This window comes from Oncorhynchus masou, chromosome 25, assembly GCF_036934945.1.
Source record: "Oncorhynchus masou masou isolate Uvic2021 chromosome 25, UVic_Omas_1.1, whole genome shotgun sequence".
In the NCBI taxonomy this organism is placed as follows: Eukaryota; Metazoa; Chordata; class Actinopteri; order Salmoniformes; family Salmonidae; genus Oncorhynchus; species Oncorhynchus masou.
In genome coordinates, this window is record NC_088236.1 from 2,225,905 (window position 1) to 2,245,029 (window position 19,125).

The window sequence follows — 19,125 nt, forward strand, 5'->3', positions numbered from 1 at the left end:
TCTGGAGGACTCACTAAACAGAGAACATCCCTGGTCATCCCTACTGCCTCTGATCTGGTGGACTCACTAAACAGAGAACATCCCTGGTCCTCCCTACTGCCTCTGATCTGGAGGACTCACTAAACAGAGAACATCCCTGGTCCTCCCTACTGCCTCTGATCTGGAGGACTGACTAAACAGAGAACATCCCTGGTCATCCCTACTGCCTCTGATCTGGAGGACTCACTAAACAGAGAACATCCCTGGTCCTCCCTACTGCCTCTGATCTGGAGGACTCACTAAACAGAGAACATCCCTGGTCCTCCCTACTGCCTCTGATCTGGAGGACTCACTAAACAGAGAACATCCCTGGTCATCCCTACTGCCTCTGATCTGGAGGACTCACTAAACAGAGAACATCCCTGGTCCTCCCTACTGCCTCTGATCTGGAGGACTCACTAAACAGAGAACATCCCTGGTCATCCCTACTGCCTCTGATCTGGAGGACTCACTAAACAGAGAACATCCCTGGTCATCCCTACTGCCTCTGATCTGGAGGACTCACTAAACAGAGAACATCCCTGGTCATCCCTACTGCCTCTGATCTGGTGGACTCACTAAACAGAGAACATCCCTGGTCATCCCTACTGCCTCTGATCTGGAGGACTCACTAAACAGAGAACATCCCTGGTCATCCCTGCTGCCTCTCATCTGGAGGACTCACTAAACACATGCACTGCTTGTAAATGTTGTCTGAGTGTTGCAGTGTACCACTGGCTATCCGTAAATAAATAAATCAAGAAAATGGTGCAGTCTGGTTTGCTTAATATAAGGAATTTGAAACTATTTATACTTTTACTTTTGATAAGTAGTATATTTTCTCAATTACATTTACCTTTTGATACTTAAATATATATATTTATGTATTTAAGTATGTAACCTTTATTTAACTAGGCAAGTCAGTTAAGAACCACTTGCACTGAGATGCAGTGCCTTTAGACCGCTGCACCACTTGGGAGACCAATATTTAAAACTTTTACTCAAGTAGTACTTTACTGGGTGACTTTTACTTGAGTCATTTTCTATTAAGGTATCTTTACTTTTACTCAACTATGACAATTGGGTACTTTTGCTGCTATTGTCTGCGGGCGCTACGTCCAGCGGGCGAGTGCAGTTTGCCATTCAAGACATGATTTGCATCTCTGGGGTAGCGGTTCCTTTCTATCAATAAATGACGCTCCCTTAACCGCTTCACCCACTTGAAGAAAAGTGATGATCACAACCGCCAGTAGGTGGCGGCACCTTAAACACCACAGAAGAAGCGGGAAGCCTGAACAGGAAGTTCTTCGTAGTTTTTACCATCCTCCCTGGTCGTCACGAGTAACCACAGCTAAATCTCGCCTATTTCTACATTTTTTTCTTCTTAAAATTTGATTTTAAACATAACCCTAAGCGTAAACACACTCATAACCTTATATTAAGACTCCAACACTTTTTTGGTATCATTTTTTACAATGTAACCCTTTGACTTTATGGCTGTGGTAACTAACGTTAGTTGAAACCATCCTCCATCGACACCTCTGATGGGAGAAACACGCAGGGAAGAAAATAGCAGGAGTGAGTAGAGAGATGGTAGTGGATGTCCCAGTCTGCAGGGAATACCATGCAGGAGAACGATCATGGCATACTAATAGTAAAAGGTGGACTTTGTTGTATTTATAGCGCAAGTGATATTGTGAAGTATGCGCTTGGAAAAGGAGTCAGTCAGATTGACCAGGAGTGGTCTTATTCGTGAGTCATTGTATTTCTGAAGAACAGAGGAAGATTGCAGTGAGCCTCAAAATAATCCAGACAACAGACGTTTTGTGTTTTGAACTTCGGAGTAGAGACACCCGTCAAAGGAGTCATCTCTGGGGTGACCACAGATGTTCAGGTTGAATCCCTGATGTGGTTGGTGTCCGGCGTCTGACCCGCTGGGTGACTGAAGGAAACGAAGAGTCTGTCGGTCATTTACATTTACGTCATTTGGCAGACGCTCTTATCCAGAGCGATTTACAAATCGGTCCTGTTGTTGTTTCATTTAAGAGCAAATACCTACACATGAAGCTTAGTTACGTCAGATACTCTTACAGAGTTTATGTCCCCAAACCACTGCAGTGTGAGAACTGTTAAGGATTTGGCCATGTTTCACAGACAGACGGAGTTTAATATTGAAGAACGGTGTGTTGAAGGACGACGTTGAGAACGGTGTGTTGAAGGACGACGGTGTTGTAATTGTGGTGGGGGGGAATCATGATCCCGAGTTCCCTGTAAAGGGTGAAGGAGATTGAGGTGGCAGAAGTCAGAACGACCACCCGATGTCTCAATGCTAACTGGGAAGTCCTTGTGACACGTTGAAATTCTACAGTACATTACCATTTTCAATAAATATCCAATGATCATTTAATATTTCACTGTTCTGTTTCAATCAAATAAAATGGAGATTTACTCATTTAATATTTCACAGTTCTGTTTCAATCAAATAAAATGGAGATTTACCAAACATTGGCCAGCATCGATGCAGGCTGTTTCAAATCATGTTACCAAGTGTTCTAAAAGCTCAACAATTAAAAGCTATTAGTTTGAGGAGGGTATGGGAGAACAAGGTTTCTGTAAATACACAATGAAACAAAAAACACAGGTTTCAGTGTGCGGTCAGTTCTTTTAAATCAGTGTTAATCCAAAATCTAGAGAAAATAGAAGCAACATACAAAACCCAGAGTTGGTGAGATAGAGACTCCCAGTTCCCAGAAGAGGTGTGATACGAATCCTGATGTTAGACCATATCAGTAGTAGTAGAGAGGCACGGAGTGTGATCAGGGGGACACTTAGGATTCTGACTTGAGGTTCCGTTACTTATCTCTCGACTTTTAACACAAGTCTCCTTATTGACACTGATTAATGATTACAGATACAGATTAACAAAGATGACAGTTTAGTAGCTTTTCCAGAACAAAATCTTCTATGGTCAGTCACCACACACGCAACACTGCCTGGGGTTGTGCAATATACTGTTTCTACAAAATACATCATTGTCCCAAATGGCTCCCTATTTCCTTTAAAATGCACTACATTTGACCAGGGCCCATGGGGTAGTAGTGCACTATATAGGGAATAGGGCTCTGGTCTAAAGTAGTGCACTATATAGGGAATAGGGTTCCATTTGGGACGTCCCATACCGGATACAGTCCTTGTATCAGTACAGACTGGCTCCAGAGTCTGTCCTCCAGTGGGTCTGTGGATGTCTAGTCTGTCCTCTAGTGGGTCTGTGGATGTCTAGTCTGTCCTCTAGTGGGTCTGTGGATGTCTAGTCTGTCCTCTAGTGGGTCTATGGATGTCTAGTCTGTCCTCTAGTGGATCTGTGGATGTCTAGTCTGTCCTCTAGTGGGTCTGTGGATGTCTAGTCTGTCCTCTAGTGGGTCTGTGGATGTCTAGTCTGTCCTCTAGTGGGTCTGTGGATGTCTAGTCTGTCTGTGGATGTCTAGTGGGTCTGTGGATGTCTAGTCTGTCCTCTAGTGGATCTGTGGATGTCTAGTCTGTCCTCTAGTGGGTCTGTCTAATGTCTAGTCTGTCCTCTAGTGGATGTCTAGTGGGTCTGTGGATGTCTAGTCTGTCCTCTAGTGGGTCTGTGGATGTCTAGTCTGTCCTCTAGTGGGTCTGTGGATGTCTAGTCTGTCCTCTAGTGGGTCTGTGGATGTCTAGTCTGTCCTCTAGTGGGTCCGTGGATGTCTAGTCTGTCCTCTAGTGGGTCTGTGGATGTCTAGTCTGTCCTCTAGTGGGTCTGTGGATGTCTAGTCTGTCCTCTAATGGGTCTGTCTGATGTCTAGTCTGTCCTCTAGTGGGTCTGTGGATGTCTAGTCTGTCCTCTAGTGGGTCTGTGGATGTCTAGTCTGTCCTCTAGTGGGTCCGTGGATGTCTAGTCTGTCCTCTAGTGGGTCTGTGGATGTCAGGTCTGTCCTCTAGTGGGTCTGTGAATGTCTAGTCTGTCCTCTAGTGGGTCTGTGGATGTTTAGTCTGTCCTCTAGTGGGTCTGTGGATGTCTAGTCTGTCCTCTAGTGGGTCTGTCTGATGTCTAGTCTGTCCTCTAGTGGGTCTGTGGATGTCTAGTCTGTCTGTGGATGTCTAGTCTGTCCTCTAGTGGGTCTGTGGATGTCTAGTCTGTCTGTGGATGTCTAGTCTGTCCTCCAGTGGGTCTGTCTGATGTCTAGTCTGTCCTCTAGTGGGTCTGTGGATGTCTAGTGGATCTGTGGATGTCTAGTCTGTCCTCTAGTGGGTCTGTCTAATGTCTAGTCTGTCCTCTAGTGGATGTCTAGTGGGTCTGTGGATGTCTAGTCTGTCCTCTAGTGGGTCTGTGGATGTCTAGTCTGTCCTCTAGTGGGTCTGTGGATGTCTAGTCTGTCCTCCAGTGGGTCTGTCTGATGTCTAGTCTGTCCTCCAGTGGGTCTGTCTGATGTCTAGTCTGTCCTCCAGTGAGTCTGTCTGATGTCTAGTGGATCTGTGGATGTCTAGTCTGTCCTCTAGTGGGTCTGTGGATGTCTAGTGGGTCTGTGGATGTCTAGTCTGTCTGTGGATGTCTAGTGGGTCTGTGGATGTCTAGTCTGTCCTCTAGTGGGTCTGTGGATGTCTAGTCTGTCCTCTAGTGGGTCTATGGATGTCTAGTCTGTCCTCTAGTGGGTCTGTGGATGTCTAGTCTGTCCTCTAGTGGATCTGTGGATGTCTAGTCTGTCCTCTAGTGGGTCTGTGGATGTCTAGTCTGTCCTCTAGTGGGTCTATGGATGTCTAGTCTGTCCTCTAGTGGGTCTGTGGATGTCTAGTCTGTCCTCTAGTGGATCTGTGGATGTCTAGTCTGTCCTCTAGTGGGTCTGTGGATGTCTAGTCTGTCCTCCAGTGGGTCTGTCTGATGTCTAGTCTGTCCTCCAGTGGGTCTGTCTGATGTCTAGTCTGTCCTCCAGTGAGTCTGTCTGATGTCTAGTGGATCTGTGGATGTCTAGTCTGTCCTCTAGTGGGTCTGTGGATGTCTAGTCTGTCTGATGTCTACATCCGGAACACCCCAAAGCGTGTCCTCTGTGTCGGGGCGTTGAGTGTAGCACTGAGACTCATTCCCAGAACCAGACGAGTGTCAGCCGGGTCGATGATACCGTCATCCCACAGCCTATCAGAACAACATGGAAGACAAAACATAAGGCAAAACTCACAATACATATTCTTTCATTTATTTTAATTTTCTTTTGTATTTTATATTTTTTTAAACTGCATTGTTGGTTCAGTGCTTGTATTCAGCATTTCACTGTAAGGTCTCCCTGTTGTATTCAGCATTTCACTGTGAGGTCTACTACACCTGTTGTATTCAGCATTTCACTGTAAGGTCTCCCTGTTGTATTCAGCATTTCACTGTGAGGTCTACTACACCTGTTGTATTCAGCATTTCACTGTGAGGTCTACTACACCTGTTGTATTCAGCATTTCACTGTGAGGTCTACTACACCTGTTGTATTCAGCATTTCACTGTAAGGTCTACTACACCTGTTGTATTCAGCATTTCACTGTAAGGTCTCCCTGTTGTATTCAGCATTTCACTGTGAGGTCTACTACACCTGTTGTATTCAGCATTTCACTGTGAGGTCTACTACACCTGTTGTATTCAGCATTTCACTGTAAGGTCTCCCTGTTGTATTCAGCATTTCACTGTGAGGTCTACTACACCTGTTGTATTCAGCATTTCACTGTAAGGTCTACTACACCTGTTGTATTCAGCATTTCACTGTAAGGTCTCCCTGTTGTATTCAGCATTTCACTGTGAGGTCTACTACACCTGTTGTATTCAGCATTTCACTGTGAGGTCTACTACACCTGTTGTATTCAGCATTTCACTGTAAGGTCTCCCTGTTGTATTCAGCATTTCACTGTAAGGTCTCCCTGTTGTATTCAGCATTTCACTGTGAGGTCTACTACACCTGTTGTATTCAGCATTTCACTGTAAGGTCTCCCTGTTGTATTCAGCATTTCACTGTGAGGTCTACTACACCTGTTGTATTCAGCATTTCACTGTGAGGTCTACTACACCTGTTGTATTCAGCATTTCACTGTGAGGTCTACTACACCTGTTGTATTCAGCATTTCACTGTAAGGTCTACTACACCTGTTGTATTCAGCATTTCACTGTAAGGTCTCCCTGTTGTATTCAGCATTTCACTGTGAGGTCTACTACACCTGTTGTATTCAGCATTTCACTGTGAGGTCTACTACACCTGTTGTATTCAGCATTTCACTGTAAGGTCTCCCTGTTGTATTCAGCATTTCACTGTGAGGTCTACTACACCTGTTGTATTCAGCATTTCACTGTAAGGTCTACTACACCTGTTGTATTCAGCATTTCACTGTAAGGTCTCCCTGTTGTATTCAGCATTTCACTGTGAGGTCTACTACACCTGTTGTATTCAGCATTTCACTGTGAGGTCTACTACACCTGTTGTATTCAGCATTTCACTGTAAGGTCTCCCTGTTGTATTCAGCATTTCACTGTAAGGTCTCCCTGTTGTATTCAGCATTTCACTGTGAGGTCTACTACACCTGTTGTATTCAGCATTTCACTGTAAGGTCTCCCTGTTGTATTCAGCATTTCACTGTGAGGTCTACTACACCTGTTGTATTCAGCATTTCACTGTGAGGTCTACTACACCTGTTGTATTCAGCATTTCACTGTGAGGTCTACTACACCTGTTGTATTCAGCATTTCACTGTAAGGTCTACTACACCTGTTGTATTCAGCATTTCACTGTAAGGTCTCCCTGTTGTATTCAGCATTTCACTGTGAGGTCTACTACACCTGTTGTATTCAGCATTTCACTGTGAGGTCTACTACACCTGTTGTATTCAGCATTTCACTGTAAGGTCTCCCTGTTGTATTCAGCATTTCACTGTGAGGTCTACTACACCTGTTGTATTCAGCATTTCACTGTAAGGTCTACTACACCTGTTGTATTCAGCATTTCACTGTAAGGTCTCCCTGTTGTATTCAGCATTTCACTGTGAGGTCTACTACACCTGTTGTATTCAACATTTCACTGTGAGGTCTACTACACCTGTTGTATTCAGCATTTCACTGTAAGGTCTACTACACCTGTTGTATTCAGCATTTCACTGTGAGGTCTACTACACCTGTTGTATTCAGCATTTCACTGTAAGGTCTACTACACCTGTTGTATTCAGCATTTCACTGTGAGGTCTACTACACCTGTTGTATTCAGCATTTCACTGTAAGGTCTACTACACCTGTTGTATTCAGCATTTCACTGTGAGGTCTACTACACCTGTTGTATTCAGCATTTCACTGTAAGGTCTCCCTGTTGTATTCAGCATTTCACTGTGAGGTCTACTACACCTGTTGTATTCAGCATTTCACTGTGAGGTCTACTACACCTGTTGTATTCAGCATTTCACTGTGAGGTCTACTACACCTGTTGTATTCAGCATTTCACTGTGAGGTCTACTACACCTGTTGTATTCAGCATTTCACTGTAATGTCTACTACACCTGTTGTATTCAGCATTTCATTGTAAGGTCTCCCTGTTGTATTCAGCATTTCACTGTGAGGTCTACTACACCTGTTGTATTCAGCATTTCACTGTAAGGTCTACTACACCTGTTGTATTCAGCATTTCACTGTAAGGTCTCCCTGTTGTATTCAGCATTTCACTGTGAGGTCTACTACACCTGTTGTATTCAACATTTCACTGTGAGGTCTACTACACCTGTTGTATTCAGCATTTCACTGTAAGGTCTCCCTGTTGTATTCAGCATTTCACTGTGAGGTCTACTACACCTGTTGTATTCAGCATTTCACTGTGAGGTCTACTACACCTGTTGTATTCAGCATTTCACTGTAAGGTCTCCCTGTTGTATTCAGCATTTCACTGTGAAGTCTACTACACCTGTTGTATTCAGCATTTCACTGTGAGGTCTACTACACCTGTTGTATTCAGCATTTCACTGTGATGTCTACTATACCTGTTGTATTTAGCATTTCACTGTGAAGTCTACTACACCTGTTGTATTCAGCATTTCACTGTGAGGTCTACTACACCTGTTGTATTCAGCATTTCACTGTGATGTCTACTACACCTGTTGTATTCAGCATTTCACTGTAAGGTCTCCCTGTTGTATTCAGCATTTCACTGTAAGGTCTCCCTGTTGTATTCAGCATTTCACTGTGAGGTCTACTACACCTGTTGTATTCAGCATTTCACTGTGAGGTCTACTATACCTGTTGTATTCAGCATTTCACTGTAAGGTCTACTACACCTGTTGTATTAAGCATTTCGCTGTAAGGTCTCCCTGTTGTATTCAGCATTTCACTGTAAGGTCTCCCTGTTGTATTCAGCATTTCACTGTAAGGTCTACTACACCTGTTGTACTCAGCATTTCACTGTGAGGTCTACTACACCTGTTGTATTCAGCATTTCACTGTAAAGTCTACTACACCTATTGTATTCAGCATTTCACTGTGAGGTCTACCACACCTGTTGTACTCAGCATTTCACTGTGAGGTCTACTACACCTGTTGTATTCAGCATTTCACTGTAAGGTCTACTACACCTGTTGTATTCAGCATTTCACTGTAAGGTCTACTACACCTGTTGTATTCAGCATTTCACTGTGAGGTCTCCCTGTTGTATTCAGCATTTCACTGTGATGTCTACTACACCTATTGTATTCAGCATTTCACTGTGAGGTCTACTACACCTGTTATATTCAGCATTTCACTGTGAGGTCTACTACACCTGTTGTATTCAGCATTTCACTGTGAGGTCTACTACACCTGTTGTATTCAGCATTTCACTGTCAGGTCTACTACACCTGTCGCATTCAGCATTTCACTGTGAGGTCTACTACACCTGTTATATTCAGCATTTCACTGTGAGGTCTACCACACCTGTTGTACTCAGCATTTCACTGTGAGGTCTACTACACCTGTTGTATTCAGCATTTCACTGTAAGGTCTACTACACCTGTTGTATTCAGCATTTCACTGTAAGGTCTACTACACCTGTTGTATTCAGCATTTCACTGTAAGGTCTCCCTGTTGTATTCAGCATTTCACTGTAAGGTCTACTACACCTGTTGTATTCAGCATTTCACTGTGAGGTCTACTACACCTGTTGTATTCAGCATTTCACTGTGAGGTCTACTACACCTGTTGTATTCAGCATTTCACTGTGAGGTCTACTACACCTGTTGTATTCAGCATTTCACTGTAAGGTCTCCCTGTTGTATTCAGCATTTCACTGCCAGGTCTACTACACCTGTTGTATTCAGCATTTCACTGTGAGGTCTACTACACCTGTTGTATTCAGCATTTCACTGTAAGGTCTCCCTGTTGTATTCAGCATTTCACTGTGAGGTCTACTACACCTGTTGTATTCAGCATTTCACTGTAAGGTCTACTACACCTGTTGTATTCAGCATTTCACTGTAAGGTCTACTACACCTGTTGTATTCAGCATTTCACTGTAAGGTCTACTACACCTGTTGTATTCAGCATTTCACTGTAAGGTCTCCCTGTTGTATTCAGCATTTCACTGTAAGGTCTCCCTGTTGTATTCAGCATTTCACTGTAAGGTCTCCCTGTTGTATTCAGCATTTCACTGTAAGGTCTCCCTGTTGTATTCGGCATTTCACTGTAAGGTCTCCCTGTTGTATTCGGCATTTCACTGTAAGGTCTCCCTGTTGTATTCAGCATTTCACTGTAAGGTCTCCCTGTTGTATTCAGCATTTCACTGTAAGGTCTCCCTGTTGTATTCAGCATTTCACTGTAAGGTCTCCCTGTTGTATTCGGCACGTGACAAATAACCTTTGATTTGAGATACTCTTCATAATGCATTTTTAATGCCGTCATCGACTGGGTGATGCTGATTTCTCACCGAGCGCTGGAGAAGTACGGGCTTCCTTCCTCTTCAAACCGTTTGACGATGGGTTCCTTCATGGCTGCCTCCTGCTCTGCTGTGAACTGAACATGGGACATCGCATATATTAGTCCTGTAACATCTGAGATCAGCCCGACCCAAACCTCCCCTCGGGGACCCCCAGCCGACCCAAACCTCCCCTCGGGGACCCCCAGCCCATCCAAACCTCCCCTCGGGGACCCCCAGCCGACCCAAACCTCCCCTCGGGGACCCCCAGCCGACCCAAACCTCCCCTCGGGGACCCCCAGCCGACCCAAACCTCCCCTCGGGGACCCCCAGCCGACCCAAACCTCCCCTCGGGGACCCCCAGCCGACCCAAACCTCCCCTCGGGGACCCCCAGCCGACCCAAACCTCCCCTCGGGGACCCCCAGCCGACCCAAACCTCCCCTCGGGGACCCCCAGCCGACCCAAACCTCCCCTCGGGGACCCCCAGTGGAGTAATACTGACCTCCTTGCCCTCTCTAGTCCGCTGGTCTCTAGTGATGGTCGCTAGCACGGTGGCAGCCTGCTCTCCACCCATCACAGAGATACGGGAGTTGGGCCACATGTAGAGAAACCGGGGGCTGGAGGAGGGGAGGAGACATCTTGTTTACTGTACATGAGGAACCAAGGGTCCCTCCAGCGACCAGGAAAGAAGGACCTAATCCTAGGACCAACCCTCAGTAAAATAGTTCTGTCCACACAGGGCAGGGATCATCAATTAGATTCAGTCGCGGGACAATTTTTTCTTGAGTGGATGGAGGCCGGAACACAATTACAAATCATTTCTAGACTTCAAATTGACCGCAAGAATCCCAAAACAGATATAACATCAGACTAAAAGAAAATCATTTCAAACCTTGTTTACATTTGTGTCTCTGTGCAGGAAGACTTTAGGAACAGATTTATTATATTAAATCACTTGGGAGATGATTTCCTGGTGTTTCTACACTCTTATGTCCAACAATTAAAACTGCACTTATTTATTTTTGCTCAGTACTTAGGAGCCCCCCCCCCCCACACGGGCCACCAGTTGGGGAACACTGATATAGGGTATAGCCGTAGGCTTGTAGTGTGTAGGGTATACCCGTAGGCTTGTAGTGTGTACTATGTAGTGTGTAGGGTATACCCGTAGGCTTGTAGTGTGTAGGGTATACCCGTAGGCTTGTAGTGTGTACTATGTAGTGCGTAGGGTATAGCCGTAGGCTTGTAGTGTGTAGGGTATATACCCGTAGGCTTGTAGTGTGTACTATGTAGTGTGTAGGGTATACCCGTAGGCTTGTAGTGTGTAGGGTATACCCGTAGGCTTGTAGTGTGTACTATGTAGTGTGTAGGGTATACCCGTAGGCTTGTAGTGTGTAGGGTATACCCGTAGGCTTGTAGTGTGTACTATGTAGTGTGTAGGGTATACCCGTAGGCTTGTAGTGTGTAGGGTATACCCGTAGGCTTGTAGTGTGTACTATGTAGTGTGTAGGGTATACCCATAGGCTTGTAGTGTGTAGGGTATACCCGTAGGCTTGTAGTGTGTACTATGTAGTGTGTAGGGTATACCCGTAGGCTTGTAGTGTGTAGGATATACCCGTAGGCTTGTAGTGTGTACTATGTAGTGTGTAGGGTATGCCCGTAGGCTTGTAGTGTGTAGGGTATACCCGTAGGCTTGTAGTGTGTACTATGTAGTGTGTAGGGTATGCCCGTAGGCTTGTAGTGTGTAGGGTATACCCGTAGGCTTGTAGTGTGTACTATGTAGTGTGTAGGGTATACCCGTAGGCTTGTAGTGTGTACTATGTAGTGTGTAGGGTATACCCGTAGGCTTGTAGTGTGTAGGGTATACCCGTAGGCTTGTAGTGTGTACTATGTAGTGTGTAGGGTATGCCCGTAGGCTTGTAGTGTGTACTATGTAGTGTGTAGGGTATGCCCGTAGGCTTGTAGTGTGTACTATGTAGTGTGTAGGGTATACCTGTAGGCTCTGCCACACATTCCGTAGTTGCCCGCTCCGTACGAGCCGCCGATGATCACCGTGATCTTGGGCACGTTGGCACACGCAACCGCCGTGACCATCTTCGCCCCGTCCTTGGCAATGCCACCTGCCTCGTACTCCCTGCCCACCATGAAGCCTGCAGAGAGAGACAGAGGGGAGAGGGGGAGAGGGGAGAGGACAGGGAGGGGGAGAGGAGAAAGAGGGGAGAGGACAGGGACAGAGGGGCAGGAGGACAGAGAGGGGGAGAGGACAGGGACAGAGGGGGAGAGGGGAGAGGACAGGGAGGGGGAGAGGAGAAAGAGGGGAGAGGACAGGGACAGAGGGGCAGGAGGACAGAGAGGGGGAGAGGACAGGGACAGAGGGGGAGGAGGACAGAGAGGGGAGAGGACAGGGACAGAGGGGCAGGAGGACGGAGGGGGAGGAGGACAGAGGGGCAGGAGGACGGAGGAGGACAGAGGGGGAGGAGGACAGAGGGGCAGGAGGACAGAGGAGGACAGAGGGGACGGAGGGGGAGGAGGACAGAGGGGGGGGAGGACAGAGGGGGGGGGGGGTAGAGAGTGACACAGGGTCAGAGCTCAAAACAAAAAGATGAACCATTGAACTTCATACACCCTGCCAGCCATGTTTGGTAGAAGGAATCCCTCTCCTCTTTACTTACCCGTGATGTTTTGTAGAAAGATAAGTGGAATGTTTCTTTGACAGCATAACTCTATGAAATGAGTTGCCTAGAACACAGTAATGCAGAAGTCATTATGTACATAGTGGTTATTTTACTGTGAACTAAAACATCCTACTTCTCTGTAATCATGTGACAGATCAACTTCAACGGCATAAACTTACTTTCTTAGCAGACTCTGAGAACAGGACTCCATTGTTACCAATGATTCCAACAGGGTAACCAAATATCCTGGAGAACCCTGGGAACAGACATGAGAATGAATCAATCACACCTGTACTACAACACCACACAGGTCTAATCACACCTGTACCCTGTACTACAACACCACGCAGGTCTAATCACACCTGTACCCTGTACTACAACACCACACAGGTCTAATCACACCTGTACCCTGTACTACAACACCACGCAGGTCTAATCACACCTGTACCCTGTACTACAACACCACGCAGGTCTAATCACACCTGTACCCTGTACTACAACAACACACAGGTCTAATCACACCTGTACCCTGTACTACAACACCACGCAGGTCTAATCACACCTGTACCCTGTACTACAACACCACGCAGGTCTAATCACACCTGTACCCTGTACTGCAACACCACACAGGGCTAATCACACCTGTACCCTGTACTACAACACCACACAGGGCTAATCACACCTGTACCCTGTACTACAACAACACACAGGTCTAATCACACCTGTACCCTGTACTACAACACCACACAGGGCTAATCACACCTGTACCCTGTACTGCAACAACACACAGGTCTAATCACACCTGTACCCTGTACTACAACACCACGCAGGTCTAATCACACCTGTACCCTGTACTACAACACCACGCAGGTCTAATCACACCTGTACCCTGTACTGCAACACCACACAGGTCTAATCACACCTGTACTACAACACCACACAGGTCTAATCACACCTGTACTACAACACCACACAGGTCTAATCACACCTGTACTACAACAACACACAGGTCTAATCACACCTGTACTACAACAACACACAGGGCTAATCACACCTGTACCCTGTACTACAACACACAGGTCTAATCACACCTGTGACCACTTTTTATAAATAAAAATGTACTTTAGTTTATTTACTAAATATTTTCTTAACTCTATGTATTGAACCCCAGGTAGTAGAAACTGATAGCGACCAGCCTAAACCCCCAGGTAGTATAAACTGATAGCGACCAGCCTAAACCCCCAGGCAGTATAAACCCCCAGGCAGTATAAACTGATAGCGACCAGCCTAAACCCCCAGGTAGTATAAACTGATAGCGACCAGCCTAAACCCCCAGGTAGTATAAACTGATAGCGACCAGCCTAAACCCCCAGGTAGTATAAACTGATAGCGACCAGCCTAAACCCCAGGTAGTAGAAACCCCAGGTAGTAGAAACCCCAGGTAGTATAAACTGATAGCGACCAGCCTAAACCCCAGGTAGTATAAACTGATAGCGACCAGCCTCGTACTCACCTGTGACCACCGTATCTCCGTAGAAGGCTTTGAACTCATCAAACCGGCTGCCATCGACAATCCTGGCTATCACCTGGCAATCACACAGTAGAACACATAACACAACCTAACAGTCAATCCTGGCAATCACACAGTAGAACATATTAAATATATTATAACACAACCTAACCGTCCATTTAAAATTACCTCTCTGACGTCAAAGTTGCGTTTGAGGTTGGCTCCTACGATGCCATACAGCTCCTCCGCTGGGTAGAGAGGCGCCTCGGGGGGCTCTGTGGTCACCTGGCAACACAGCGGGTCCATAACATCATGTCAACAGAAGGGCAACAAACCGCGTACAACATGTTGTCTCTTTTTGTTTTACATTTGTTTTTCTGAAGAAAAGAAATAGAACAAACATTAGCTACACAAGAAACAACTCCTTTGACGTCAACTATACTATAGACCTGTATCCCTTCTATATTTTGGTTGGGGTTTATATTTCCTTTCCAAAAAACACTTGAGCGTTCTGTCTCTGGTCAACTCGCTCAGAATGAGGTTGTCGCCCACCTGTACGCAGCGGTTGTCTCCCACCTGTACGCAGCGGTTGTCTCCCACCTGTACGCAGCGGTTGTCTCCCACCTGTACGCAGCGGTTGTCTCCCACCTGTACGCAGCGGTTGTCTCCCACCTGTACGCAGCGGTTGTCTCCCACCTGTACGCAGCGGTTGTCTCCCACCTGTACGCAGCGGTTGTCTCCCACCTGTACGCAGCGGTTGTCTCCCACCTGTACGCAGAGGTTGTCGCCCACCTGTACGCAGCGGTTGTCTCCCACCTGTACGCAGCGGTTGTCTCCCACCTGTACGCAGCGGTTGTCTCCCACCTGTACGCAGAGGTTGTCGCCCACCTGTACGCAGAGGTTGTCGCCCACCTGTACGCTGAGGTTATAGCCCACCTGTACGCAGAGGTTGTCGCCCACCTGTACGCTGAGGTTGTCGCCCACCTGTACGCAGAGGTTGTCGCCCACCTGTACGCAGAGGTTGTCGCCCACCTGTACGCTGAGGTTGTCGCCCACCTGTACGCAGAGGTTGTCGCCCACCTGTACGCTGAGGTTGTCGCCCACCTGTACGCTGAGGTTGTCGCCCACCTGTACGCAGAGGTTGTCGCCCACCTGTACGCTGAGGTTGTCGCCCACCTGTACGCTGAGGTTATAGCCCACCTGTACGCAGAGGTTGTCGCCCACCTGTACGCTGAGGTTGTCGCCCACCTGTACGCAGAGGTTGTCGCCCACCTGTACGCTGAGGTTGTCACCCACCTGTACGCAGAGGTTGTCGCCCACCTGTACGCTGAGGTTATAGCCCACCTGTACGCAGAGGTTGTCGCCCACCTGTACGCAGAGGTTGTCGCCCACCTGTACGCTGAGGTTGTCGCCCACCTGTACGCTGAGGTTGTCGCCCACCTGTACGCTGAGGTTATCACCCACCTGTACGCAGAGGTTGTCGCCCACCTGTACGCAGAGGTTGTCACCCACCTGTACGCTGAGGTTGTCGCCCACCTGTACGCTGAGGTTATAGCCCACCTGTACGCAGAGGTTGTCACCCACCTGTACGCAGAGGTTGTCACCCACCTGTATGTTCTTGGTGTAGTTGAGGTTGCGGACGGCCTTGCGAGCCAGGTGAAGGGCGTGGCTATCGTCTAGAGCGTAGTGGTCTGTTACGCCTGACTTCCTGTGGGACAGGAAACAGGAAACAAACAGATCAACATTGGAGAGGAACCAGACCTAACTAATATCATACTGATACATGCTCCATGGTACCATACAGTACCCACCATACCCAACTCAGACCATACAGTACCCACCATACCCAACTCAGACCATACAGTACCCACCATACCCAACTCAGACCATACAGTACCCACCATACCCAACTCAGACCATACAGTACCCACCATACCCAACTCAGACCATACAGTACCCACCATACCCAACTCAGACCATACAGTACCCACCATACCCAACTCAGACCATACAGTACCCACCATACCCAACTCAGACCATACAGTACCCACCATACCCAACTCAGACCATACAGTACCCACCATACCCAACTCAGACCATACAGTACCTACCATACCCAACTCAGACCATACAGTACCTACCATACCCAACTCATACCATACAGTACCTACCATACCCAACTCAGACCATACAGTACCTACCATACCCAACTCAGACCATACAGTACCTACCATACAGTACCTACCATACCGAACTCAGACCATACAGTACCCACCATACAGTACCCACCATACAGTACCCACCAAACAGTACCTACCATACCCAACTCATACCATACAGTACCCACCATACCCAACTCAGACCATACAGTACCTACCATACAGTACCTACCATACCCAACTCAGACCATACAGTACCTACCATACCCAACTCAGACCATACAGTACCCACCATACAGTACCCACCATACAGTACTTACCATACAGTACCTACCATACCCAACTCATACCATACAGTACCCACCATACCCAACTCAGTCCATACAGTACCCACCATACAGTACCCACCATACAGTACCCACCATACAGTACCCACCATACAGTACCCACCATACAGTACCCACCATACCCAACTCAGACCATACAGTACCCACCATACCCAACTCAGACCATACAGTACCTACCATACAGTACCCACCATACCCAACTCAGACCATACAGTACCTACCATACCCAACTCAGACCATACAGTACCTACCATACAGTACCCACCATACCCAACTCAGACCATACAGTACCTACCATACCCAACTCAGACCATACAGTACCTACCATACCCAACTCAGACCATACAGTACCTACCATACAGTACCCACCATACCCAACTCAGACCATACAGTACCTACCATACAGTACCCACCATACCCAACTCAGACCATACAGTACCTACCATACCCAACTCAGACCATACAGTACCTACCATACCCAACTCAGACCATACAGTACCTACCATACCCAACTCAGACCATACAGTACCTACCATACCCAACTCATACCAGACAGTACCCACCATACCCAACTCAGTCCATACAGTACCTACCATACAGTACCTACCATACCCAACTCAGACCATACAGTACCTACCATACCCAACTCAGACCATACAGTACCTACCATACAGTACCCACCATACCCAACTCATACCATACAGTACCTACCATACCCAACTCAGACCATACAGTACCTACCATACAGTACCTACCATACCCAACTCAGACCATACAGTACCTACCATACCCAACTCAGACCATACAGTACCTACCATACCCAACTCAGACCATACAGTACCTACCATACAGTACCTACCATACCCAACTCAGACCATACAGTACCTACCATACCCAACTCAGACCATACAGTACCTACCATACAGTACCTACCATACCCAACTCATACCATACAGTACCCACCATACCCAACTCAGACCATACAGTACCTACCATACCCAACTCAGACCATAAAGTACCTACCATACCCAACTCAGACCATACAGTACCTACCATACCCAACTCAGACCATACAGTACCTACCATACCCAACTCAGACCATACAGTACCTACCATACCCAACTCAGACCATACAGTACCTACCATACCTAACTCAGACCATACAGTACCTACCATACCTAACTCAGACCATACAGTACCTACCATACAGTACCTACCATACCCAACTCAGACCATACAGTACCTACCATACAGTACCTACCATACCCACCATACCCAACTCAGACCATACAGTACCTACCATACCTAACTCAGACCATACAGTACCTACCATACCTAACTCAGACCATACAGTACCTACCATACCTAACTCAGACCATACAGTACCTACCATACAGTACCTACCATACCCAACTCAGACCATACAGTACCTACCATACCCAACTCAGACCATACAGTACCTACCATACCCAACTCAGACCATACAGTACCTACCATACCCAACTCAGACCATACAGTACCTACCATACCCAACTCATACCATACAGTACCTACCATACCCAACTCAGACCATACAGTACCTACCATACCCAACTCAGACCATACAGTACCTACCATACAGTACCTACCATACCCAACTCAGACCATACAGTACCTACCATACGCAACTCAGACCATACAGTACCTACCATACCCAAATCATACCATACAGTACCTACCATACCCAACTCAGACCATACAGTACCTACCATACCTAACTCAGACCATACAGTACCTACCATACAGTACCTACCATACCCAACTCAGACCATACAGTACCTACCATACCCAACTCAGACCATACAGTACCTACCATACCCAACTCAGACCATACAGTACCTACCATACCCAACTCAGACCATACAGTACCTACCATATCCAACTCAGACCATACAGTACCTACCATACAGTACCTATCATACAGTACCTACCATACCCAACTCAGACCATACAGTACCCACCATACCCAACTCAGACCATACAGTACCTACCATACAGTACCTACCATACAGTACCTACCATACCCAACTCAGACCATACAGTACCTACCATACAGTACCTACCATACCCAACTCAGACCATACAGTACCTACCATACCCAACTCAGACCATACAGTACCTACCATACCTAACTCAGACCATACAGTACCTACCATACAGTACCTATCATACAGTACCTACCATACCCAACTCAGACCATACAGTACCCACCATACCCAACTCAGACCATACAGTACCTACCATACAGTACCTACCATACCCAACTCAGACCATACAGTACCTACCATACAGTACCTACCATACCCAACTCAGACCATACAGTACCTACCATACCCAACTCAGACCATACAGTACCTACCATACCCAACTCAGACCATACAGTACCTACCATACAGTACCTACCATACCCAACTCAGACCATACAGTACCTACCATACCCAACTCAGACCATACAGTACCTACCATACAGT

The 19,125-nt window shown here is 46.8% G+C and overlaps 1 protein-coding gene across 2 annotated transcripts in view; it reads right to left on the minus strand.

The window, feature by feature from the left end:
• Positions 1–2,458: 2,458 nt before the first annotated feature.
• mccc2 (methylcrotonyl-CoA carboxylase subunit 2) overlaps positions 2,459–19,125 on the minus strand; it is a 33,235-nt gene continuing 16,568 nt past the window's right edge. For both annotated transcript variants that reach the window (XM_064936531.1, XM_064936532.1), the window contains exons 9-17: positions 15,718–15,817; positions 14,299–14,394; positions 14,113–14,185; positions 12,779–12,855; positions 12,597–12,663; positions 11,918–12,074; positions 10,430–10,544; positions 9,939–10,024; positions 2,459–5,170 (exon numbers count right to left, since the gene is read on the minus strand). In XM_064936531.1, coding sequence (XP_064792603.1) covers positions 5,053–5,170; positions 9,939–10,024; positions 10,430–10,544; positions 11,918–12,074; positions 12,597–12,663; positions 12,779–12,855; positions 14,113–14,185; positions 14,299–14,394; positions 15,718–15,817 — 889 coding nt within the window. In that variant the 3' untranslated portion in view covers positions 2,459–5,052. The remainder of the gene's footprint in view (positions 5,171–9,938; positions 10,025–10,429; positions 10,545–11,917; positions 12,075–12,596; positions 12,664–12,778; positions 12,856–14,112; positions 14,186–14,298; positions 14,395–15,717; positions 15,818–19,125) is intronic.